This window comes from Zootoca vivipara, chromosome 16, assembly GCF_963506605.1.
Source record: "Zootoca vivipara chromosome 16, rZooViv1.1, whole genome shotgun sequence".
NCBI classification, from domain to species: Eukaryota; Metazoa; Chordata; class Lepidosauria; order Squamata; family Lacertidae; genus Zootoca; species Zootoca vivipara.
Window position 1 is genome coordinate 37,487,369 of NC_083291.1, and position 25,535 is coordinate 37,512,903.

General features: G+C 45.6%; 2 protein-coding genes across 6 annotated transcripts; one reads left to right on the plus strand and one right to left on the minus strand.

Moving 5' to 3' along the window:
• Nucleotides 1–531: 531 nt before the first annotated feature.
• Nucleotides 532–18,681, plus strand: PFKFB1 (6-phosphofructo-2-kinase/fructose-2,6-biphosphatase 1). 4 transcript variants are annotated; one of them, XM_060269236.1, is made up of 15 exons: nucleotides 532–704; nucleotides 6,038–6,163; nucleotides 6,296–6,392; nucleotides 8,735–8,801; nucleotides 8,899–8,973; nucleotides 10,429–10,485; nucleotides 11,465–11,586; nucleotides 12,792–12,999; nucleotides 14,268–14,414; nucleotides 14,684–14,788; nucleotides 15,010–15,139; nucleotides 15,451–15,513; nucleotides 16,584–16,648; nucleotides 16,938–17,075; nucleotides 18,313–18,681. In XM_060269236.1, the coding sequence occupies exons 1-15, from the start codon at nucleotides 638–640 to the stop codon at nucleotides 18,370–18,372; spliced, it is 1,527 nt and encodes a 508-aa protein (XP_060125219.1). In that variant the 5' UTR covers nucleotides 532–637; the 3' UTR covers nucleotides 18,373–18,681. The 4 variants fall into 4 exon arrangements, with proteins under 4 accessions (XP_060125219.1, XP_060125221.1, XP_060125218.1 ...); XM_060269235.1 differs by lacking the exon at nucleotides 532–704 and adding an exon at nucleotides 4,805–4,996; XM_060269238.1 differs by lacking the exon at nucleotides 16,938–17,075 and having other exon boundaries at nucleotides 534–704.
• A 49-nt stretch (nucleotides 18,682–18,730) lies between these two features.
• On the minus strand, nucleotides 18,731–25,535 carry LOC118097637 (non-structural maintenance of chromosomes element 3 homolog). Of its 2 annotated transcripts, XM_035140717.2 has the most exons (11): nucleotides 25,446–25,535; nucleotides 24,836–24,894; nucleotides 23,733–23,840; nucleotides 23,390–23,453; nucleotides 22,978–23,057; nucleotides 22,328–22,422; nucleotides 21,188–21,267; nucleotides 21,059–21,104; nucleotides 20,853–20,915; nucleotides 20,030–20,144; nucleotides 18,731–19,257 (listed from the first exon to the last, which is right to left on the minus strand). In XM_035140717.2, exons 2-11 carry the CDS (start codon nucleotides 24,878–24,880, stop codon nucleotides 19,177–19,179), a joined length of 777 nt encoding a protein of 258 aa, XP_034996608.1. In that variant the 5' UTR covers nucleotides 24,881–24,894; nucleotides 25,446–25,535; the 3' UTR covers nucleotides 18,731–19,176. The 2 variants fall into 2 exon arrangements, with proteins under 2 accessions (XP_034996608.1, XP_060125222.1); XM_060269239.1 differs by lacking the exon at nucleotides 25,446–25,535 and having other exon boundaries at nucleotides 24,836–25,438.

The window sequence follows — 25,535 nt, forward strand, 5'->3', positions numbered from 1 at the left end:
AAATTTTCCTTGGGTAAAAAGTCAGGCTAATTTCTGTTTCAGGGTGGCTGGGTGGGAATTCCAGCTGGGGAAAATGCTTAGATCCCTTCTATATACTCCCCAACACCCCTACCCCCAGCTACTTTAAGATTATAAAACAGCAACAATCAAAATCAGTAGATTCAATCAACTGTAGTTTGGCCCTGACACTCAGTTCTGAAATAAATAACATCTGGCAGCCCTAACAACAGGCACTAGGCTCTTTAACAAATCCAGACATTCTCCAGATATGGAGAAGGCTGCATGTTTGCCCTGATGAAGGATCCCTGATTGCTTAAGCTACATAAAATAGCTGCAATTATTTTAATCAACTCTCAGTCCTAAAAGATTGCCTGCAGCACACACACACACCCTGCTCCTCTCTGAGCCAGGCCATGGCCTTGTCTCATACTCCCAAGCCTTGTCTCCTCCTCCTTCCTCCAGCTGCAGGGATAATATTAGTGCTGACCTTTCCGTCAAGGCCACATGGCTTCTTTTAGAAAGACTCCCCGGATTGTTTTGCCTCTGGCTGAGCAGCTGCTTTGAATGACACCCCAGCAGCACGAAACTTGACCCCGAGGGAAATCCTCCTTGCTGTAGTGACCCGGCAGATCCCCCAATGTCACGGCTCCTAGAAGATAAGGGAGACCGATCAGCAATGGAGGAAAAACATGTCAAAATCCCAGGTAGGGCATGTCCCAGTCGGCAGTCAGGATGACAGACACGAGTTCTAAGAAGACGTTGGGTGGGTGTCTAGCTAGGGTGTCCTTTAACTGTCCATTTAGGGGCTCAAGCATGACAAACCTGCAATGATCCTTTATTTCTAGTGTGGGAAGATGGGGAGTTATTAACCCTGGTGGGAGTTGTCCAATGCTCTGGGAAACTGCTTGGTTCCCTTCCCTTTCTCTTCTGTCCTTGCCGTTAACCCCCATCAAAGCCCACAGTGTTTATCCTTGAGTTGTATAAGGTATATTGTATTTCCTGGCCTAGCACACATGCAAGCTACAGCAGGCTGAAGAGAGTTGTCTGCACATCTTGCTGAAATGCTTATCATGCAGAGAATTTGCTAAGCTGCGTTATGCAATGTGTAACCTATGTTGAAATGGGCATGCTCAAAATGATCATCCCTGTGTGGAACACAGGAGTCCAATAAACTGGATGCTGTGTTGTCAATGTATTTATTTGAATCCCCAAGGAGCTTGTGCTCACTCTGGTGAAAGTCTGCTTTCGCTTTGCCCATTTTTATTATTGCCATGTGGCCATCTAGTGGAACATATTCTGTGAGAATCTGCAGCTTGTTGTTATCGATTTAGGGTACACTATCCCCTGGGATATTATTCTTGCACAAGCCCTGATTGTATCCACACCATACAGTTAAAGAACTCTTACATTACTTTAACAGTCGTGGGGAATTCTGGGAACCGTAGTCAGTTGAATGTGCTGGGAATTGTATGGTGTCAATGTGACCATCTGTGGATTGCGGTCTCTGTTCCTGATGGGTCTCCTTTGTAACTTTTTGCCCACGTTCCTTCCTTCCCTGCCAAGGGTGGGATTAAGTAAGATTTAATTCAGGCATCCCCAACCTGCGGCCCTCCAGATATTTTGGCCTATAACTCCCATGATCCCTAGCTAACAGGACCAGTGGTCAGGGATGATGGGAATTGTAGTCCAAAACATCTGGAGGACCAAAGGTTGGGGATGCCTGCTCTAAACCATTGTTTCCCAAACTTGGGTCTCCAGTTGTTTTGGACTACAATTCCCATCATGCCTAGCTAGCAAGACCAGTGGTCGAGGATGATGGGAATTGTAGTCCAAAATCTGCCCTTTGGGAAACACTGATTTAATCTATGCATTTAAAACTTTAATAATTTCAGGTGGTGTTCTTAATGATGTCAGAAGCAAAGCAGCAACAAAACATACTAATGCATTATTTAAGGTTAAACATTGGACTGTTTTATTGGGGATTTTACCTTCTTTTTTGGAGGAGTGTTCATGTTTTGCAAAATGTCAGCTGTGTTAATTATTTATAAGATCCTGCACTCTGATCTCATATCAGCTCTTCTAGAAGTCGGCTTGTTTATCTCTCATTGTCCCTAGGAAATGTTAGCAAAACAATATACACTTGATGAAGCAAATTAGAGCAAAAAAGCAAACAATGGTAGATAAGGTTATTCTTTGTAGCCTGCATCCAGGTGCCCTGTATCCACCCGCTCTTGGAAATCTACAGCTGCACTTTTTTTAAAATAAAAAAACCTTTCCCATACATTATAGCTTTTATTTAGTTGATGCCCAGGTGCTTAGCAAATTTAGAACTCTCAACAGAATAGAGAAGGTCGGCTTCTCCCCCTCCTATGAGTTTATGGCTGCTTCTAGTTGCTTCTCAAGAGGCACCATTTGAAAACCACTTCTTATAATTCTCTACAACTGGTGTCCAAACTTTTTTCAAAGAGGGCCAGATTTGATGAACTAAAGGGCCGTGGGGGCCGACCAAAGGGCCAATCTTTTTTTAGGATTGAAGTTGTTGAGCTTTTATTAGGGTTTGAGTAGTTATTGAGCTTTTTTAAGGATTTAAATTGTTGAGGGTTTTTTAGGATGTTTTCCCCACAAAATAAACTGTCAAAGGGGCTGGATTAAACCGACCGGCAGGCCGGATTAGGCCCCCAAAACTTTGGACATGCCTGCTCTACAACAACCTTTCTCAACCTTGGGTAGATGTTGTTGGACTTACCACTCCCATCATCCCTGACTGTTGCCCCTGCTGGCTTTGGATGATGGGAGCGGCCGCCGAGACCACATAACACCGGTCCTGAAAGACCTACATTGGCTCCCAGTACGTTTCCGAGCACAATTCAAAGTGTTGGTGCTGACCTTTAAAGCCCTAAACGGCCTCGGTCCAGTATACCTGAAGGAGCATCTCCACCCTCATCGTTCTGCCCGGACACTGAGGTCCAGCGCCGAGGGCCTTCTGGTGGTTCCCTCGCTACGAGAAGCTAAGTTACAGGGAACCAGGCAGAGGGCCTTCTCGGTAGTGGCACCCACCCTGTGGAATGCCCTCCCACTAGAGGTCAAAGAGAACAACAATTACCAGACCTTTAGAAGGCATCTCAAGGCAGCCCTGTTTAGGGAAGCTTTTAATGTTTGATGGATTTTTGTATTTTAGTGTTTTGTTGGAAGCCACCCAGAGTGGCTGGGGGAACCCAGCCAGATGGGCGGGGTATAAATAATAAATTATTATTATTATTATTATTATTATTATTATTATTATTATTATTATTATTATCCAACAACATCTGGGAATCCAAGGTTGAGAAAGGCTGCTCTACAGTGCCACCTACTGTAAGCCTCCAGATCTAGTACATACTCCTGCCCTTCAATAAACCAGCAAGATGTCTGCATCTCACCAGGAATTGAAAACTTTCCACCTTGCCCCAGAATCTGGCACTTTGGCATGGGGGTCCATGGCATACCCCTTCCTGGGTCGAGCATACAAGCTGACTCTGACGCTGGTTCCAGTACTGATTCAAGGTCATCCATTCTCCCCACCCTCACTGAACTTAAGCCCTGCACTTCTATCTCAAAAAGCCAGGAAAACAAGTTAGTTGGTGCTGTCTTGGTGTTAGCATGGTCAGGTTTGTCCTTTAAGAGGAATTGGATGTGGTGGGGTCTATGGAAATCTGCATGCTTGTGATCGCATCAACAGGCAGCACAGAATTGAATCTACCGCTTGTGCATAAGCCTGAAGTTCTCTGCTTTGATTTACTTATTTATTTAGAAAAACAAGCCTGTAATCCAAGGTTTGTCAAACTTGGGTCTGCGGCTGTTGTTGGACTACAACTCCCATTGTCCCTGACCACTGGTCCTTCTAGCTAGGAATGATGGAAGTTGTAGTCCAACAACAGCTGGAGACCCAAGTTTGACAAACACTGCTGTAAGTCTATACAGCTGTAAAGGAAAATAGGTTGGCAAATTTTACTAAAAACATAGAAAACTGATAAAGATTTCATTTACTGGACAGGGAGGCTGGGATTTAGTGTAATGTAGTTACTGACCACTATTCATAGTCCTCTGTCTGTTGTTTCTTCGTGTTTCATAATTTGTCATTTAAACAGAATTTTAATTCAAAATCTACAAAAGAAAACTGTCACTAAATTATGCAAACTGGCACTTTTAAAAAGGTTATTCTATTTGTGGGAATTCTGGGAGGAATTCAAGGTAGTAGCGCTATGGGAATTGTTCCTTCAGCACAAGTATTTCAACTTGCCAGGCAGAACCAGCCCCATTCCCCCCCTCTTGGGCTGTTCTGGGGGTTCTCCCAGCCGCCACACAACCAATTTTGGGGACATAGGAAGAGAAGAGGGGGAAACCCTGTTATGTTAGCAGAAGTCCTTGCATAAGCTTCTTTTAGCAGGACGCCCTAGTTGCATAGTGCCCTGGATCCATCCCTAAGGGCAAAATTCCATAGCGGTATTAGCTAACCACTCTGTAAAACTGGGATATGGAGTCTCTGACCTTGGGAGGTGCCAGCTCTTACATAGCATCAGTTCAGAAGAACAGAATGGATCAGGAAGGCAGGGGAAAGGCATTGGGGGGTTTTTTTTGGGGGGGGGGGAGAGCGGAGAGCTTCCATTTCTTGATGTTACCAGCTCCCTAGACTAGCAAATGTTAAGAACAGCAAGGAACTTTCTCCCTAATAGTAAAGTGATTTTGGGCCGACGTTATCTGCAGTTTATCTCTAGTGTACACAGCGGTGGGAGTTCAATGGCCAAACTGTCCTACACTGAACCTATTTTGCTTGCATACACAAACACACACATGACAATCAGTAATCTGGAGCCTCCGGCAAGAGCAGACAGTCCAGTTTTGGAGAACAAGTAGGCGATCAGCAGGATGTCTGGAGCGTTTGGGGAACTCACTCAGACTCCCCTGCAGAAAGTATGGATTCCCCGCACCAGCAACCGCCTGCAGCAACGCAGGGGATGTGAGTTGGGATCTGTTCTGTTCCGATGTGGGTTCTTTCTCCCTGAAGAAGGCCAGGATCTATTTTATTCAGCACCAGGCCGGAGGAATTAGCTTGATTGAGGAACAGCCTTTTAACTTGAGGGAAATGTAGACAGGGCAATATTTGTATGTAACGAACGGGCTGACATCAGCCTAACTTCTGGTGCAGAAGAGACCCTGGCTGTGCACACAGCACACCTGACTTCCCTTAAAGAATCATGGGAACTGTAGTTTGTTATAGGTGCTGGGAATTGTAGCTCTGTGCGGGGTGAACTACAGTTCCCAAGATTCTTTGGAGGAAAGCCATGTGCTTTTAATGTATGGTGTGTGTATGCAGGCGCTGTCTCTGTCCCAATGTGCACACACACACACCCCCCCCCAGTTCATCCAGGATCAATGGCAGGTGGGTAAAAGAACTGCCTAGGGCATAAGGCTTCCCTTGTGGTCTTGTTTTGCTCAAAGGCCTCTGGTGATTCTAGGAATGCTAGAATTCATGGACTATAACTAGTGTAGTAAAGGTAAAGGGACCCCTGACCATTAGGTCCAGTCGTGACTGACTCTGGGGTTGCGCGCTCATCTCGCATTATTGGCCGAGGGAGCCGGCGTATAGCTTCCAGGTCATGTGGCCAGCATGACAAAGCAGCTTCTGGCAAACCAGAGCAGCACATGGAAACGCTATTTACCTTCCCGCTGTAGCGCTTCCTAATTATCTACTTGCATTTTGACGTGCTTTCGAACTGCTAGGTTGGCAGGAGCTGGGACCAAGCAACGGGAGCTCACCCCGTCACAGGGATTCGAACCGCCGACCTTCTGATCAGCAAGCCCTAGGCTCAATGGTTTAACCACAGCGCCACCTGGGTCCCTTTTTCTACTAGTGTAGAAAAAGATGCAAAAGTCTGAGGTAGGGTACTGAAGCTTCGGCAGATCCCGAGGTTTTGCGGACGCTCTCTGGCTTCAGAGTCTTCCTCTCTCCCCCCCGGCAACATGGCACATCAGTCCCTCTTTCTGCCTCTCTCTACAGCCTCCGTGCCACAGTTCACCAATTCACCAACCATGGTGATCATGGTGGGTTTGCCTGCTCGAGGAAAAACCTACATCTCCAAAAAACTCACCCGCTACCTCAACTGGATCGGGACCCCCACTAAAGGTAATGGTGGGAAAGGGGGTTTGTTCAGGGTGGGTGGAAGCTTAGATTGGAGGGGGAAGCCTCCTGAACACACTCCTGGGGCAGGGGGACTCCTTGAAGAGCCCCAGCCCATCCTAGTCTTCATCTCCCCAGTGTTCAACGTCGGGCAGTATCGCCGTGAAGCCGTCCAGACCTACAAGAATTACGAGTTTTTCAGACCCGACAATGAAGAGGCCATGCAGATCCGGAGGTGAGGAATTCTCCCATCTAATTTTCGACAGGGTAGAGAAGCTGAAGCAAGGTACTATACGATGGTGAAAGGCACATCGAGGGGCACAAGAGTAAAACTGGCATGCTCATAAGGCAGAAGTACAGTGGTACCTTTACTTACGAATTTAATGCGTTCCGAACACACATTTGTAAGTCGAAAAAATTTGTAGGTTGAATCCCATAGGAATGCATTGGGAGAAAAAATTCGTAAGTCGAAGCAACGCTATCTAAAAATTCATAAGTAGAAAAAATCCTATCTAAACCGCATCCAAGATGGCGGACGGAGCTCCATTTGTAAGTAGAAAAATTCATACGGTAAGTAGAGTTATTCGTAAGTAGAGGTACCCCTGTAGTTTTAGTAGCGAAAGGTAGAGAATCTGTATACCGCCACCCAGATGTTGTCCAGCTGCATCTCCCATCACTCCCAGCCAAGATGGCCGGTGGTCACGAGTGAGGGGAATTATAGTCCAATGACCTCCGCAGGGCCACAGGCTTCCCACCCCTCAGAGTGCTGTATGTAGCAGATCACCACAGCTCAGACTCCACAGGATCCCAGAACTTACATTTGCCTTTGAACCTGGCCAGCAAGGCTTCTCACTGCTGCCAAGTGATAAGCTAGAAGCATTTCAGTGTCAAACGCCAGCAGCAGACTTTGGTGCTGGTTTTTTTATACCCTCACCCTGTCTGCCACATTCCTACATAATCCTTTCAAACAGTGTCTTTCAATGTCGGAGAGAAACATGCCCAACTTTTCCCCCTTTGCCCGAAGCTATGCTGCAGATGTGAGTAACAAGAAGCAACAATAGAAAGAGCCAAGATTAAAATGAAATTAAAAAATGCCACAAGGCTAGGTTGAAGATAAGACTCAGTGCCGAATCCCCAGGTGGAATGCACAACAAAAGCAAGGAGGAGGCAAGGACTATCTGAGCCAGTTCAGAGCACCCGCTGGAGGGCTGAGTACAGGACAGCCTTCCCATACCGGGGATCATCCAGCCATCTTTCACTACAACTCCCATCAGCCCCAAACGTGCATTAAATTGTATGAATGTAAATAATGGCAGAGAGCTAGTGGAATGGAATGGCTAAGTTGCAACTTCTTACACAGGTTTCGCTTTCACTGTGAACACGCTAGGTCAGAGGTGGGGAGCGTGTGGCCCTCCTGGTGTTTGGACTCCAACTCCCATCAGCTTCAGCCAGCATGGCCCATTTGTCAGGCATGATGGGTGTTGTAGTCCAGTTACATTTTTTTTGGAAATTGTTTTTATTGATTTTCATATTATATATTTATACATTCTTACAATATTAGCAACCTAAAACTCTCAGGATTACCACTTCCCTCTACCCCTCTTCAGGTTTTCTTGTTTCCACACTATAATATTTACACAATGATTTATATCATCATCCTGTTCATATCTATACATGATGCTTTCTATAATCTCATATAGAATGCTCCATCAATTATACGTTGTAAGCTTTATCTCAGACCTGCCAGTGTTCTTATATGTTAACAGTGTTTCTCAATGTAAGTTATAAATTTCTTCCAGTCTTTTTGGAACGTCTGGTCATCCTGCTCATGAATTCGTTCCCGTCAGCCTGGCTAATTCTGCGTACTCTACCATCTTTGTTTGCCATTCCTCGATAGTCAGCAGATCTTGATGTTTCCATCCTTGAGCTATCAAAACTCTGGCCACCGTTGTCGCATACAGAAATAGTTTTTCATCTTCTTTTGGTATTTGTAGTCCAGTTACATTTGTAGGAGGGACCCAGGTGGCGCTGTGGGTTAAACCACAGAGCCTAGGGCTTGCTGATCCGAAGGTCGGCGGTTCGAATCCCTGCGACGGGGTGAGCTCCCGTTGCTCGGTCCCAGCTCCTGCCAACCTAGCAGTTCAAAAGCACGTCAAAATGCAAGTAGATAAATAGGAACCGCTACAGCGGGAAGGTAAACGGCGTTTCCATGTGCTGCTCTGGTTTGCCAGAAGCGGCTTTGTCATGCTGGCCACATGACCTGGAAGCTATATGCCGGCTCCCTCGGCCAATAATGCGAGATGAGCGCGCAACCCCAGAGTCGGTCACGACTGGACCTAATGGTCAGGGGTCCCTTTACCTTTACCTTTACATTTGTAGGACCATCGGTTCCCCAGCTCTGCACTTCAGCAGGCCACCCTTTGTTCCCCATAATACGTACTGGCTCACCTTGCAATGGTGTTGTGAGGACTGCGGAGTGCTTTGAATGCTCTGAAGTGCCATATAAAAATGAAAGGTTTGGTTATTATTTCACAAGTCTGGAGGTGGGTTTTCACTTCTCCTCATATTCGCCCACAGACAGTGTGCATTAGCAGCCCTTCGGGATGTCCAAACCTATCTGAGTGTGGAAGAGGGACAAGTTGCGGTAAGGAGGCAAAGGCCTAAATCACTCTTAAGAGTTCACCCCCCCCTGTTCATTAGATTGCACGCTTGTTCCACTGCCTTGTTCTTCCCTTGCCTAGGTTTTTGATGCCACCAACACCACACGGGAACGGCGAACCCTCATCCTGCAGTTTGCCAAGGAGAATGGCTACAAAGTAAGCAGTTAATAATAATAATAATAATAATAATATAATAATAATAATAATATATTATTATTTATACCCCGCCCATCTGGCCGGGTTTCCCCAGCCACTCTGGGCGGCTTCCAACAGAAACATTAAAATACACTAATTTGTTAAACATTAAAAGCCTCCCTAAACAGGGCTGCCTTCAGATGTCAGTCAAGTGATCAGCCCATAGGCAGAGGATTTAGTCAGAGTCCCCTGTGCCAAAAGATGTGGGTGAAGGGAACTCAGGTTCTAAATTCTGCCTTTTGGAGTACTGTACAGTATTCGTTTAAGGTGGCGGTGGCAGCACTTTGGAACCAAAGCTGTCAAGTTTTCCCTTTTCTCGCGAGGAAGCCTATTCAGCATAAGGGAATTTCCCTTTTAAAAAAGGAAGAACTTGACAGCTATGTTTGGAACTCCCTGCCCATTGATATCAGGCAGGCACCACTGTTCCATTTTAGACATCTGCTGAAAGCTTTTCTGTTTCAGCAGGCCTACCTGGATACATAATTTGGTTACATCTCTTCTTAAATTCATTTTGGATGTTTTATTGGGCTTTAATTGTTTTAGAGGTTCTTAAAGTTGTAAGCATGTTTTTTTAATTGTATTTTTTATCAGAATGAATTTATACAGAATGAATTGTGAAAACTAAGGGTTTGCTTGATGGGCATACCTCTGCTCATTCATTGTTAGTGGATGACGGGGGTCTTTTCCAGAGAGCCCCAGATCTCCTGCCACATTTTACACACACACACACACACAGCAGCAGCTTGGCAAGTTAGAAAGTGCGGTTATGGTGAGACCCCAGCCACTCACTTATTTTCCCAGACACCTATTCATATAAATTAGTACATGTAAATTTATGTTATGCCAGTAACATAACATAAGTACCCTTAAGTACCAAGCAATGCCCTTGGTTAGAGAGCAGTATGGGGAAAAGGAAGAGATAACAGGTATCCCCCATCAAAAAAAATATGATGCTATTTGCACAATGAAGAACATGTCGCTACAACCACAATGAGACATCTGCAAGCATAAAAGTCAAAAGCTGAGATCCTTATAGATACAACTCTGCATCCAAAACCAACGTTTGTGTTGAAATCTCAGCATGTGTTAATGAAAATGGGAGACATGGTCTCCGCCCGCCCCCCCCATAATTGAAATAAATACGATAGAGATGTTGTTTCCTGGGTATATTTGTACTTTCTTACTTTGCACTGTCATCTCTGGTCAAATAGACTTTGAAGACTTTTAAAAAGCACTACAAAAACCTGTAAAATTTGCTCACCAGTAGCAGCTCTGCCACTTTGTACTCCTTCATATTCTCTGGGGAGGCGGGAAGCGGCCATCTTGCTCCAGCCACCAAAAGAAAACTATTCTGATGGCAGCTGCTTGCCTGCCACATACCTTCTCCTGCCATGACATATCACTCTGTCACTATAGGTCTTCTTCATTGAATCTGTCTGCGATGACCCTGATATCATCCAGGAGAATATCAAGGTAAGACCTCTCTTCTAAATTTGCACCAGATCAGTCTTTGTGGCAATGCTTAGAGAAGTGTGAATGTCCCAAGGGCACCTGTGTTCCAGTGCAAGCATGGGTTGCGGAATGGTGAGTAGATAAGTTCACATTAAAATGTGAGCTGAAATGAATTTCTCTGGCGCTGAAAACGGGGCTAAGTGCTTGTGAGCTCTGCCTTCAGTGAAGCAGAGCACCCCAAGCCTAGCATCCTTTTTCAGCGATCCTACTGGCAGGAGAGGATCTACACCATCATTCTTAATAATAATAATAATTTATAATTTATACCCCGCCCATCTGGCTGGGTTTCCCCAGCCACTCTGGGCGGCTTCCAACAGAAAAATAAAACACAGTAATCTATTAAACATTAAAAGCCTCCCTGAACAGGGCTGCCTTCAGATGTCTTCTAAAAGTCTGGTAGTTGTTTTCCTCTTTGACATCTGTTGGGAGGGCGTTCCACAGGGCAGGCACCACCACCGAGAAGGCCCTCTGCCTAGTTCCCTGCAACTTGGCTTCTCGCAATGAGGGAACCGCCAGAAGGCCCTCGGCGCTGGACCTCAGTGTCCGGGCAGAATCATGGAGGTGGAGATGCTCCTTCAGGTATACTGGACCGAGGCCATTTAGGGCTTTAAAGGTCAGCACCAACACTTTGAACTGTGCTCGGAAACGTACTGGGAGCCAATGTAGATCTTTCAAGACCGGTGTTATGTGGTCTCGGCGGCTGCTCCCAGTCACCAGTCTAGCTGCTGCATTCTGGATTAGTTGTAGTTTCCGAGTCACCTTCAAAGGTAGCCCCACCTAGAGCGCATTGCAATAGTCCAAGCGGGAGATAACTAGAGCATGCAACAATATGGATCCAGCCTGACTCTCTCTCTCTCTCTCTCTGTGTGTGTGTGTGTGTGTCCCCCCCTTCTCCACCTTTGTCTTGCCTTGCTGTTTTGCTTCCTCACATCACCCACAGCAAGTGAAGCTGACCAGCCCTGACTATAAGGACTGCAACCGAGATGAAGTGGTGGAGGATTTTCTCAAGCGGATCGAGTGCTACCAGAAAACCTACCAGCCACTCGATGACGACTTGGACAGGTGAGAAGGCAGTTCTGCCACTGCTTGCAAGGCCTGCCTTGCAAAGGGGTGGGAAGGCTGTGTGCATTCCATATACCAAACTTGCTGGGAGTCTGAATTTGCAGCAAAGAGGATTTCAACCGTCTATAAACAGCAGCAGCAGCAGCAACAGCAGCAGCAAGCCACTCATAGGGGTGTACAAAAGGTTGAAAATAACTATGGGCCTTCCATTATAAGTAAAAACATAATACAAGAACTGCCTTGCTGGGTTCAGACGGACTTCCCCTGTTTTCCCACAGCATCTGGTTCTCAAGAAGTATACTGCTTGGCACATGGAGGCTCTACTAAGCTGCCATGATTATAGCCATTTATCAAACTATTTACTCTGTTTTAAAACATGTTTATACTACCTTTCCTCATACCAGATGCAGGGCAGCATGCAGCCATCGCCCCGCTCTCTTACTGGTTCTTACTTAACCAAAATGGTCAAAGGCCTGGAAACGATGCCTTATGAGGAACGGCTTAGGGAGCTGGGTATGTTTAGCCTGGAGAAGAGAAGGTTAAGGGGTGATATGATAGCCATGTTCAAATATATCAAAGGATGACATATGGAGGAGGGAGAAAGATTGTTTTCTGCTGCTCCAGAGAAGTGGACATGGAGCAATGGATTCAAACTACAAGAAAGAAGATTCCACCTAAACATTAGGAAGAACTTCCTGACAGTAAGAGCTGTTCGGCAGTGGAATTTGCTACCAAGGAGTGTGGTGGAGTCTCCTTCTTTGGAGGTCTTTAAGCAGAGGCTTGACAGGCATATGTCAAGAATGCTTTTATGGTGTTTCCTGCTTGGCAGGGGGTTGGACTGGATGACCCTTGTGGTCTCTTCCAACTCTATGATTCTATGATTCTTGACTATCTCATACACCAAAGTTAAGTATTCTGCTCCCCAAGATTCCTCAGGGAATTCATAAACAGGGCATGGCATCAGTTGCCTTTTGCTGTTCCCAGCACTTTGTATTCACAGATCTGCTGCTGTACACAGAGTCAATCTTTGGCTATCATGGCTAATAGTCATTTGTGTTGTGTAAGCTACTCAGTATTATCCTGTAGTATAAAATTCCGTAAGTTTATTACGGAATGAATGAGCAGCACAGAATTCCCCAAGGAGCAGGCTCTCACATGGACTGCAAGGGCTTCTAATCTCACCTTCTCCCACTCAACATCCACAGGTCCCTGTCCTACATCAAAATCTTCAACGTTGGCAGTCGGTACCTGGTGAACCAGGTTCAGGACCATGTACAGAGCCGCACAGTCTATTACCTGATGAATATCCACGTGACGCCCCGCTCCATCTACCTCAGTCGGCATGGGGAGAGCGAGCTCAACCTGCGGGGCCGCATTGGGGGCGATTCTGGACTGTCTGAGCGCGGCACACAGGTACAGCAGAACCCTACCTGCCAATCAAAAGGCAAAAACCAGGTTTTTCTTACTGTGAATTCCTGTGTTTAAAGAAGGACGGAAGCACTGTCACTGCCATTTTGGAATAACCTTCCCTGTTGATTTCTCCTTGTTGACGGGTCCATTTTCAGCTTCCCCCAAACTAAACTGGGAAAGCTAGTAGAATCGTAAGAAATGGCATACGTCCCATTACTAGTGGCATTAGGGCTGCCATATGTCTGGATTTTCCCAGACATTACTGGGATTTCAAAGGCTGAATTGACGCCTGGGGGAATTTCTCTGTCCTGGATCTTAGGCAAGTCAATCGAAAAATCATGGGTTTTTTAGCATTTTTGTAACAAAAAAAAAATTAGTTCAACAACTTCGGTGGTGCTCTGCTTTTTGCTTTTTGAAATATGGCAACCCTAATTCCTATGATACTTTTTGTTCCCACTGAAGACCTTTTTTTTCCAACAAGCCTTTTGAGTGAAGGATGATGACAATGACAATCCCAGTCTTCATCTGTATTGGACTTGAAATTATTTTAAAGTATGCTTTTATTATTGAGGTTTAGATCACTTTTTATGGGAAGTGATTCATAAGTGAAATAAGTAAAATGCTAACAATCAACGGGCTTCATGGACAAGCACAGTTGCATTCAACAAAGCAAGGACTTTCACAGAACTTGTTCTCCCTCTCCCCCCACCGCCGACGTAAGATGCTCTGGAAGGCTGGCGGAAGCAGCAAAACAGATGGCGGGATGCACAGGGGGTGGAGATGGAGCGAAGGTTCTGTTGCGCAACCGAAAGTCCTTGCACAAACAGGACAACTTCATGGGATACAACCCCTCACATAAAGGCTATCATTTCCCAGACATATTTGCACCCTAGGTTTGTTTGGTGTTTCCACAGTTACAGCTCCAACCAAGTTATTCCTGATGGAGCAGTCTCCCGTTTATATTTTTAACATGGAAGTGTTTACATGACTGCTTTAAAAAAAACCAACACCTGTCCTTGAGCTCCAAGACGATGTTGTTCACGCTTGAGTGATAAATTTGCAGACACAATTGCCACCACTTCCCCTCTCTGCATGGATTCCTCATTGCCATTATAGCGGAAAGAAGTGCATTTGCTCTTGCAGTGTCTGGCCCTCAACTTTGCGCAAATTCACACAGGGAAAAGCACTGAGAATCTCTTGCCTCACAGCAAACCTCTGTCCCTCAGCACTTCTCCCCATCTTCTGTCTTGTTCTGTCTCTCTGCCTGCCAGTATGCCTGTGCTTTGGCTGGCTTCATCCGCTCCCAGTGCATCCGTGACCTCAAGGTATGGACGAGCCACATGAAGCGCACCATCCAGACGGCAGAGGCACTGCATGTGCCCTACGAGCAGTGGAAAGCCCTGAATGAGATCGATGCGGTGAGAACCAACAGGAAAGGAGCACAGTCCCTTCTTCCCACAGTGGGGGAACTAGGAACTAGGGTCTCGCACTTCTCTGGTCCTAATCCACCAGCTCTGCCTACTACTAGGAGGCATGGCTTCCTGTTCCCTTTTTAGGCACACTCTCTCCCCAGAAAGCTAGGGAGTCTAGACATCCCAGCTCCTTCCTTCAACATATATGCTACTTCCTGTTTTATGCCAAGAATGTAGGCTGAATTCAGATATCCCAACTTCATTCCCGCCCCCAGGGTGTCTGTGAGGAGATGACCTACGAAGAAATCCAGGACCACTTCCCAGAGGAGTTTGCCCTACGAGACCAGGACAAATATCGGTACCGCTATCCTAAGGGAGAGGTAAGGAATGCCCAATGGGGCATCTGGGGGCTGAGCATATTTAGCACATGGGAACTGACCTGTGGAACCTCCGGCTCCCAATGGGAAGAGCTGGTTGGGAAGAGGAAGCATGCAGCAAACCAGAGAAGAGAGTTATGAAACTCCTCAAGGGAGGGAGGGCCTTAGGACCAAAGCCAGGACTAAGGGCATCTCTGGGTAACCTAATACTTACATCCACTCAGTCTTACGAGGATCTGGTGCAGCGCTTGGAGCCTGTCATAATGGAGTTGGAGAGACAAGAGAACGTCCTGGTTATCTGCCATCAAGCGGTCATGCGATGCTTGCTTGCCTACTTCTTGGACAAGAGTGCAGGTACCAGAGTCCCGTTCTGCATTTGCAGGCTCCCCACCCCATATAATACCATGTGTATGACAGCAGTTTTGAGCCCAAGTCCCTACGGTCTCCTGCAGAGTGGGGCATTCTCCCATAAATAGCATTTCCTCCCCACTGCCAGAAAATTGTGGAACTTCTCTCTTGTAGTCTGATATTTGGAGTATTCACTAGTGAGGCTGACTGTTGTTTTCCTCTCCCCACCAATACACCACCCTCCACAGACTGAGTAAGGGGCTGGATCCTTGCTCAGAGCTCCTCTTTGTCTCATTTGCTGTTCTCTCTCCATCCAGAGGAGCTGCCTTACCTCAAGTGCCCGCTGCACACCGTTCTCAAGCTCACACCCGTGGCCTATGGTGAGTGTCTGAATCTAGGAGAACAACTCAATACCTCCTTCCTCAAGCAGGCCTGCTGGTGGATTTCAGAAGTCCTGGTTATTTGCTTTAGGAAGAGCTGGGAGATACCTTACCCCCAAAACACATTTGGGGCTGGGGAACTTTTTTTGGCTCCATGGGCCAGATCCCTATTGGGATCTATGTTGCAACCAAATTCCACCCACCTGTCAAAATCCCTTGTGCTTTAAAAGCCTTCCTCCCTACCCACTTTAAAACATGCCATTCCAAAACTGCTGAGAATTTACTTACCCCCACTTCCAGTATGTTCCCTCTTTCACTGTGGCAGTGGGAGATTAAAAGCAAACATACTGGCTGTTTTCAAGTAATCAAATGCGTGCCTAATAAATCCAGATGCATATGAGCTCCTTTGCTGCTGCTTAAACTCATCCCTCCATGTGACAATAAAGCCAGTTAACCACAGACACAGACATTGCATTGCTTGGCATTGCATGTGAAATGAGAACTACAAGAACATAAGAAGAGGCTGCTGATCAGGCCAATGGCTTACAAAGAAGCCAGAATTTGCAAGCCAACTTTAAACCATGAACGTTCTATTGCTCCCCTTCACTATTTGTCTATTGTTACTTTAATCTAAATCTTCAGGAAAGGCTTCTTAGTTTTGCAGGCCCTATTAAAAATAATGGTTTTTTTAAAAAAAACAACAACACCCAGGTGACTCTCTCCCGGCTATACTCTCCTAGGGTAGCAGCCTAGGCCAGATAAAAGGAGAGGTGTTAAAAAAAAAAGCAAAGGTCTGCCAACAACTGCCATGATGGGAGTCCAAGACTCTGCAGTGCTGTTTGCCAGGTCAGAATGTTCTTTGAGCTGCCAAGGGAAGCCTTTAGTGCTGCCTAAGTCAGTCTCCCAGTTTCCAACTAGGACAATTAACTATTCCCTTCAGACGAGAAGCTTGTCCCAGCCCAACCTTTAACTGCCAAATCCACATGAACTGAAGAAAGGCACAGGTGGCCTGGTAAATGTTTGGTAAATCCATCAATGTTCAATAATCATAGGGTTGTTATTTGGGACAGGTTGTGAGGTGGAATCGATTTTCCTCAACATCGAGGCTGTGAATACACACCGGGAACGCCCACAGGTAAGCGGGAACCCTGCCATGGAGAGATATCCCCAACCGGGATCTAGTTGGAGCCTCTGGAAAGGGTCTGTTGAAAGACCTTAGCTGTGATTGGAAGAGTTGCACATAGCAGTGGCTTGCTATAAAGCTTGTCTCCAAGTGATGCTGTTGAGAACCGAGGGCTTTGCTCACTTAGTCCTGCCTGCTGAAATCACTCCATGGGGACCCTTCAAAAGGAAAGACCACCTTGTTCATACTCATATTTGTCCCTCTGTAATATTTTCCTCTTATCTTCCCACCCCACCCCCAGCATCTTTCCTACAAAGCTAGCCAGGCCCCCTTGTACCGGCACCACCACAACGTGCCAATGGCCAGCCCTGAGCCAACCAAACAACCCTGCTGGAGTGATCTGGGCCGGCCCCCTCCCCCTTGCCTGTTTGGCCCTCAGGTAAAGACTCCCCTACCCTCAGGGGCGGAGGAAGGGGGGACGCTGGGAGCGGGATGCCCTGTGTGTCACCCCCGGGGGGGTGACAAAATGCTGGGCGGCACTCACCGCGGGGCCTGCAGCGCGCCCGAGCCATGCGTTTCTCCTGGGAGTGACGCGGTGGCTTGGGTGCCCGCAGGCTCTGCGCTGCCCCAAATGGTCTGCCCGCCTCCTCCCCCTCAGCTGTAGGGCAGCTGAGAAGGAGGAGACAGGCAGACTCCTCGGAGGCCCTGCAGGTGGCTGGTCCTGCCCCTGGGCGCAGAACACGCATGCCACCCCAGGCGCCCGATCGGCTTGCTCCACCGCTGCCTACCCTCATCTGACTCACTAACCTAATACTAACACACACACCCCGACCTTAATTGGCTTCACTTGCTGTAAATCCAAGTCCTTTTGCTAACCTGGTTAATTAGTTCTAGTTACAGGCAGGTAGCCATGTAGGTCTGCTGTAGTCGAAGCAAAATAAAAAAAAATTCCTTCCAGTAGCACCTTAGAGACCGACTAAGTTTGTCATTGGTATGAGCTTTCATGTGCATGCACACTTAATTAGGTGTGGGTAGTTTTCCAAGCCAATTATTTCTCCTTCCTACTGGGACAGGGTTTGCCATATTTCAAAAAATCCCTGACACCTGCAAAGTTTTAGGAAGACCCAAAAATTGTTGAGCTTTTTTGGGGAACCTCCCCCCCCCCCAAATAGTGATGTTAAATTTCTGGAGCTATTTTCGCTGCTTTTTCCATTGCATTGCCATACCATCTGGGTTTCCCCTGACATTATGCTGATTCTGCAAAATCCCCACCCCACCCCGTGACGCCCTATTTATACCCCAAAACCAGGACGTGTCAGGAATTTTCCCAATATATGGCAAGCCTATACAGTACTGGGAGACGGGAGCAGATTATTATGGCAATACCTTAAAGACAAGGCTGCATTGTGCTGGTCAATTCACATTACACAAGAAAATCGTATTTGCAAGGTGGGGCGGTGCAATGGTCTTGTCAAATATCATGCAATTGGTTCACATTAGAAGAAATGATAAAACAGAGGAGTGCAGCGCAGACATTCTAGCTCCAATTCTAATGGAGCCATTTCACCACAATAGTTTAATTGTGTGTGGATGGGGTGTTCAGTTCCCTAACTTTGTTTTCTAATTTGAGGCACCGTTCAGTCACCTTGCACTTCTTTTCCTTTCTCTTTCTGCAGAATGTTGATGTAGCAAGAAATCCTGAGGAAGCACTAGGCACAGTGCCAGATCATTACTAACCATGCTGCTTATTAAGAGAATCCTACCTTCCATTCTGCTGGCACTCATCCAGGCAACACAGTACCACCCAGAGAAATAATGGTGGGTACAGGGGTTCTGGACCATTTTGCCTGCACACTGCCTTGAGTGAGTGGTCCTCTTGAATAGCAATTTGTGGTCTAGGATTGCCTGCCATAGGATGTGAGAGGCCCTGGCAGAAACTGTTCACCAAGAAAGAAAAAGGCTGTAAGCAAACACTGGGGTGGGTGGGGATGGGACAAAAATAGGCCTGGATTTTAAGCCCTGTTGTTTTCATTTCGAGACAGAGTTTAGCACATGCTTACATTTTCAATAGGATATAAAAACATTTGCTCCGAATGAAGGTGCCCTATATTTTTATTTTGTTTTAATGAATAAACACTCTTTACAATGTGTGTTATCCGTATTACAGAGGCAGTTAAATAAAGAAACATTCTATATCAGAGTATAACTTTTACCTTTGATCCATATTCTCCTGACCAATATAAAACCATACAATTTTTTTTTAAAAAAAAACCATCACAAAGATGTTGAACTTAACCATCAATCAGACATGTTCTTTATGGATAAATCTTTTCCGACTGAAGGATTAAGTGACCCAAGTGTTTTACGGAATCTTTCCTCCATCTGGAGGAAACCTAGCAAGCTGCATAGAGTGCTTTATATGGAGCCAAGCCCTATAAAATGAACCTCAAAGCACTTCTCCCAGCTGTAGTCATAGAAGGCTGCAGACCCACTTCCACTTGGGGGTTCCGATGACTCCCTGTAATCCAACGCCGTAACAGCTATTTTCTTACTGCAGCATTGGCGTCTGCTTCAGCCTCCTTATACTGGCTTGTCCAGGATTTGGGGTCCCTGTTCTTTATCTGATTGGGGGAGGGAATCAGATGGACACAGTTAGGAAAAAAATAGAATTATTATTTTTTGTAAATAATTTTTCATTAATTTTCAATTACATGTATCCAATATAAGCCACATTCTAACAACAGAACAGAATAGAAAGCTATACACGAAATCAGAATCTTTGCTGCCTGCTCAGATGCTGCCAACATAATTTGGGGGTGGGGAGAGAAAAGAGGAATTCTGTGCACAAGAACCAGAATCAGACTGCGCCTCTTTAAAAAGCAGTATAGGATCTGTTAAAACTGCACAACAGCTAACATTCCAATGTCATGTTTTGCAAGCAAGTTGCTCTCCCCTATGACTGCAGAGAAGAGCCTGAATACATTTGGAAGATGTCTAGGAAAAGCTCAGAAGTAAAGAGTACTGAGGAAAGCTAACAATAGCAAGTGCCCTGCAGTTAGTGTTTGCCCCTATACCCTCATAATCCACATATTCACAACCTTTACTTTTTCCCCCTTCTGCCCATTTCTCTGCTCCATAAATATTTAAATTTTTTACAAAATCAGAAAGGGATGGTCTATGATAAAACACACAGGATGTACAAACAGGGGAACATTTCTTTCATTTATTCCAATCCCAGAGTCCAGGCGTTCTTAATGCTGGGTACAGTTTTACGGCAAGTACATATTTGGCTGAGATCTTTTTTGGTACAGCCACATGCACAAACTCTGCAGGCAACAGTCTCTCTCGATGGAAAAATTTGACTGGCCATGCCTTATAGCAGATGGCTAGTACCTTAGCAACAAACTGTAACACCTCCTCCTTGGTGATTTCTTTAACAGCCCGTGGTCCCCATCTGAACTCAAACTCAGGTGGATCAGTGTGTGGGAGGCGAGTATATTCCAGGTACCTAGAAAGTGAGAATTGCATGATGATGATAATTATTATTTATTTCTATCCCTCCCATCTGGCTGGGTTTCCCCAGCCACTCTGCGCAACTTCCAACAAAATATTAGAACACAGTGGTCTATTCACTGCTACAATCCTTTGTAGGAAAAAGCCATCACCCCACATCACAGGAGAACAGAAGAAAAGATAAAAGCTAAAGTATCTGTACTCCAGCTGAGCATTGTCTGACGTCTCCCAGGGCATGTAAACTGAGCAGGACATTATAAACAGTCAAGCTACAATTTCTGCCATGAATGTGTTCTGTGCACACTAGAGATTTCAATCCCACACATTTGCGTACATGGAACAAATGCAATGAACCACTGTTACAACCCTGTGCAGATTCAAGGAATTTAGCTGTACATCGCTACTTCAGAGCACAGATTGTGTTTTATTTCTGCCTAGGGAAGGGAATTAGTGGAACTTCAGATACTTTTGGTTCCTGGAGGAGGATGAAGAGAAAGGACCCCTTAGTAACCTATACAGTATTCTAATCACAATTCCCTTATCTAAAGGACATATCTGGTCTTGGTCTTGGTCTCCCACCCCATTTTAGCCACTAGAAACAATACATGAGTTCTGGATTCTAGTCTCCTAACACTCTTAAACCAGTACAACACATTTCTCTTCTCTACTAAAAATGTAGAAAGATTTGTAATTCCTGACTCACTTTTGCTTGACAAATTCCTCTGCCACGAGCTTCTTCACATCACCAAATGCCTTGTAGCTTCCCCTGGAACGGTTAAGAGTGGGATTTTGTCAGGGTACACAGTATCAGGAGCAAGGAGTTATTTGCTTTCCCAGTTCCCAAATGTAATTCCACCCACTGAAGGGGTTGGGTCTATGGTTCAGATGGCTACCCCTGGACAATCATACCCAGAGCTGTCAATTCGCAGCCTCTTCAGCAGCTCCCAAACAGCAGCTGGATGGAGAGAAAGCAAGAGATGAGAGTTTGCAACTGAGGCTACAAAGGAAGTCGGATGAACTGAGTGGAGTGCAACTCACATTCTTTAGCTACGTTGCCCTTCATGAAGATCAGGCCGAGAATGGCAAGGAGGAGCCCCATCTTGCAGACGATGTCATTGCTGCAAAAAAAAAAAAAAGAGATTCACTCTCCCAGCACTGGATTTGGTGTTCTAACTGAAGCATGGGTTATAAAGTAAGAAACAAACAATCTCAACCAAATGCTTTTAACTTTAAGTTTTGATGCCTTGGCTAAAATGCACGTTGCAAGGAAGAAATAGTGCTGGCCTCGGATCAAAGAATCACACACCAACACTTCCTTTTTGTGTGTTTATAACCACTTCCATCTTGCCTTAGTCAAATGCAGTGCTTGTAAATAGTTCAGTTTAACAAAGATCACTGAGGTTTTTTAAAAAAATCTCTGAATTATATCTAAAAGCATAGTACCTTAATTGCCAGGTGAAATGAATGTAAATTAAGTTCATTTTGGGGTAGAACGTCACACAATTTCTAGGTCATCTTCAAGTTGATCCTCCTACATGTGTTTCTTACTCTTTAAACTAGGGGGTACCTGTAAGCCAGGCATCCCCAAACTGCGGCCCTCCAGATGTTTTGGCCTACAACTCCCATGATCCCTAGCTAACAGGACCAGTGGTCGGGGAAGATGGAAATTGTAGTCCAAAACATCTGGAGGGCCGAAGTTTGGGGATGCCTGCTCTAAGCCTAATCAGTTGGGAAAAATAATCATTTCACATTCCACTCCCCGTGTGTGTGTGTGTGTGTGTGTGTGTGTGTTTTCAAGTTTTCTTAGTCTTAAGCATATTTTACACTTCAGCACAGCAGCCTGTAACATTCTGAATGCTGGAAAAAACCCTGTTTGTAAAGGGGCTAACATTAACTGGAATTAGTTCCTTGTTGGGCATGGTGAACCTGAACTAGCTCTTTTTTAAAAAGAAGAGGAAATTTAACATTCTAGGTCAGGGAACATATGGTTGTTGGTAGAGTTGGTCTTGTGCTTCCTTTCGGTAAAACCATAATGTCTCTCTGAATAGAAAAAGAACAGGATGATAAGCACCAAGGCCAAAGCAGGGGAAAGAGAAAGAGAGGTTTTCATTTCATTTCCGTTTCAGCTGGGACTGCCAAAAGAGAACCAGAACACACTCTCTTCCCTCTTCTGCTTACTCTTCAAAGCTCTTCTGTTTCAGTGGTGGCAATTTATTGATCACGATGTATGTGTGATTTTTGGGGTCAATTTCCACCAACTCCATTCCAAATACCTGACAAAGCAGAAAAAGATAAATACATTCAGACCAGAGTCTAAAAGGCCAATTTTCTCTCCCACTATTACAATCCCATTTAAAGAAGATAGAAATCACAGCTAGATATTGAGAAACTAATCAGTTCTATCCCTGGCATAAATTATATTGCTCAGAATTTGAATCACTGAGTAAGGGTATCTGACTTGCAGTATCCTTCATTGTGGGTCTGGATTTCCCACAATATACTAAAGGCCTAAGAGTAGATAAGCACATTCAAGCAATCTCTACAATTTATGCAAAAATTGCCATTTCTTCCCTCCCTATATTCATGTCAAGCCACAGCACGTCAGTCAAGCTGACCTCAAGGACAAAAAACTCTGCTATGCTCCTAGCTTTTTAATGGTCTACCAAACGATTTCAGCTTCAGAGCCACTGCTTTGGCCTCACTAGACACTGCAGGAACCTTCTCCGCAGTCCTGCTTTGAGAGGCTGGCCTTATGAGAATCCACAAATAAAGCAAAATGGATGGAGTCGCACACTTCTGCCCAAACCAATAATGGATTCCTCTCTCACCAGCTGAAGGATCCCATTGGCGCGTCTGAGGATCTCAGGAAAGACATCTTTATAGTCTTTGACAACATGTTTCAGAATATCTATAAAGGAGACAGATAGGTTTGTATTTAAATACTTTGTATTTAAAAAAAACCCACAAACACACACACAGCAAAATTCCACTGAAGAAAATCTGCACTAAATATATATATATATTTAGCAATTAGAAAGATATATATTTGATTGAAGCAAAGCTTTCAGAACTTGGAAATATGTGCACAATAACTCATAAGGGGTTGGAAACCAAGGAGACCTAGGCAGGACGTCTGGTAGTTCTAGAAGGGCAGAAGTGCAAATACAAATTTGCTTAATCTCACCCTGAAAACAGAATTTGGGTATCTCTGGCACGAAAGCAAATTGGTTCTGTTCTTACCTGCCCTTTTAATTGGGAGCTTCTTTTGGTCTTTGAACAGAAAAAACTGCACGAGCTCATTTGCCTGTAGGGAGAATACAACATAGGCAGTTGGTGGGTCTATGTCTATGCTGCAATGCTGAGGGCACAGAATTCAGTTACCTGAGAATTTCAGCCTTCACTTAATTTTTTTTTTTCTAGAATTATGACTGCAAATCTGTTTGAAAAGTGTGTGGACAATCTCAGAAGCCAGAACCGTGGCTGAATAAGATTTTGAGTGGTTGCCAGGGAGGGTTTCAGTGTCTTACATCTGCAACAGGACACAAAACTAGGAAGAACATGCTTTACACAGAGGGTCCTTTACTTTGAGTTCCACTTGATTCTGTGGGCGTCGCTCCAAGTTACGCCGCACCGGGCTGGGTGTCTGCGTTTGACTCAGTGTGCCTTCTTCATCTGAACCCATGTGCTGTGCCTGCGTAAGGAAAGAGGATTCATTTTCTTAAAAAGGCTTTGGGACCCAGCTGTGGGATTCACACAGGCCGGCCATCTCTGGAGATATCAGCTCTGATCTCGTGATAGCCACATGTAGAGATAAACATGCTTGACATTCTCTGAGCAATTTCTTACCAAGGCTACAATCCTATGCACATTTATCTGACTGTAAGCCCCACTGAACTCAATGGAACGTACTTCTAAGTAAACATGCATTGGAGTGTACTATTAATTGGATTACATTTCTCTGTTCAAAAGCTACGACGTTTCATATAGCTTAACATGTAAGGTTTCAGTAAGTTCTGTAAAACGCAAGTGCAACATGCAAATGCCACCCATCATATCTGAATTGCATAAATGTACTGGAGCCCCAGCCGCTAGCGGAAAAGGATGCAGGTCAAAGTGCCACAGCGGTTTGTGCTTCCGTGCATGCGCGAGTGGCAAACCCGGAAGTAACCCGTTCTAGCACTTTGTGACCTTTTGATTGAATTTTTATGCAGATTGGTGTTTTTACAAGCTACTGTTTGGTCTGAGGGAGGAGGAGGGCTGCATCTAGTTTTGTTTGGCAGTACTGTATAAGCTATACCAGGCACGTCCAACAGGTAGATTGTGATCTACCAGTAGATCACTGGATGTCTGTGGTAGATCACTGCTAGATCACTGGCACCCCTAAAAAAAGCTCACCCAAAATTTTCTTCCTCCCTAAAAAAAGCTGAACTATGACCTGCAGCCCTAAACAAAAATGGGCCTCCCTCCCTCCTAAAAGAAGCTCAACAAGTTTGACCTAAACCCCAAAAAGCAGGGCTTCCCTTCCTTAAAAAAACTCAACAGCTTTGACCTGAACCCCCCAAAAGGGGGTGGATCACTCCCAGTTTTTAACTCTGTGAGTAGATCAGTCTCTCTTGGGAGTTGGCCACCCCTGAGCTATACATTACAACATACAAATAAATCAAGAAGTCAGTCCATGTGCAGTACCTGAGAAGGGCCGGCTCCCTTGCTGCTACGTTTGTTGTGGGACATCTCTCCGACAAGAGCTTGTGGGAAACAGGAAGAGAAAGCTATGGCAGGTGTACAGTATTGTTGTCTCCTTTACCTTTGTCATGAACGAAGCCAGCACATGTCCCCTACCGACTCCAGTAGAAACTTGGGGTCCAGGGCTACATTTGACAGTTCCCCACTTTAGAAACGGCCACTCCCCCAAAACACACACTGCCAACTCCCCACAGCAAATCAGGGCTCGTTGAGCCTTTAGAAATCATGCAAAAGGCAGAAACTCAACAGGCTAGCCTTCTTAGGAAAAGCGGCGACTACGACATTTCTGGAAATAACAAAAAAAGCAACCCGCCTACTTCTGGAAAGCCTGCTGCACCCCATATCTAAGATTGCCAGCATCCGCCGCCGCCCCACCCGCAAAAGAGTCAGCAACCCAACAGGCAGCAATCCAACAGGTACAACCCACGCCGGAGTAGAAGACGGGCGTGGGGCGGAGCCGCACTTGCTGCGTTTTGGCCCAGGAACCCGACCCGGGTCCTCTCGCTGAGGAAACCCCTAACACCACCGGAGCACCAACCAGCTTGCAACTCACCGCCTCCGCAGCTCGCACACAACTGCGCTGCACGGCACGATGCCCTCCCTCTCGGCACTTCTGAGCATGCGCGCGCCGAGCCGCTTGCCG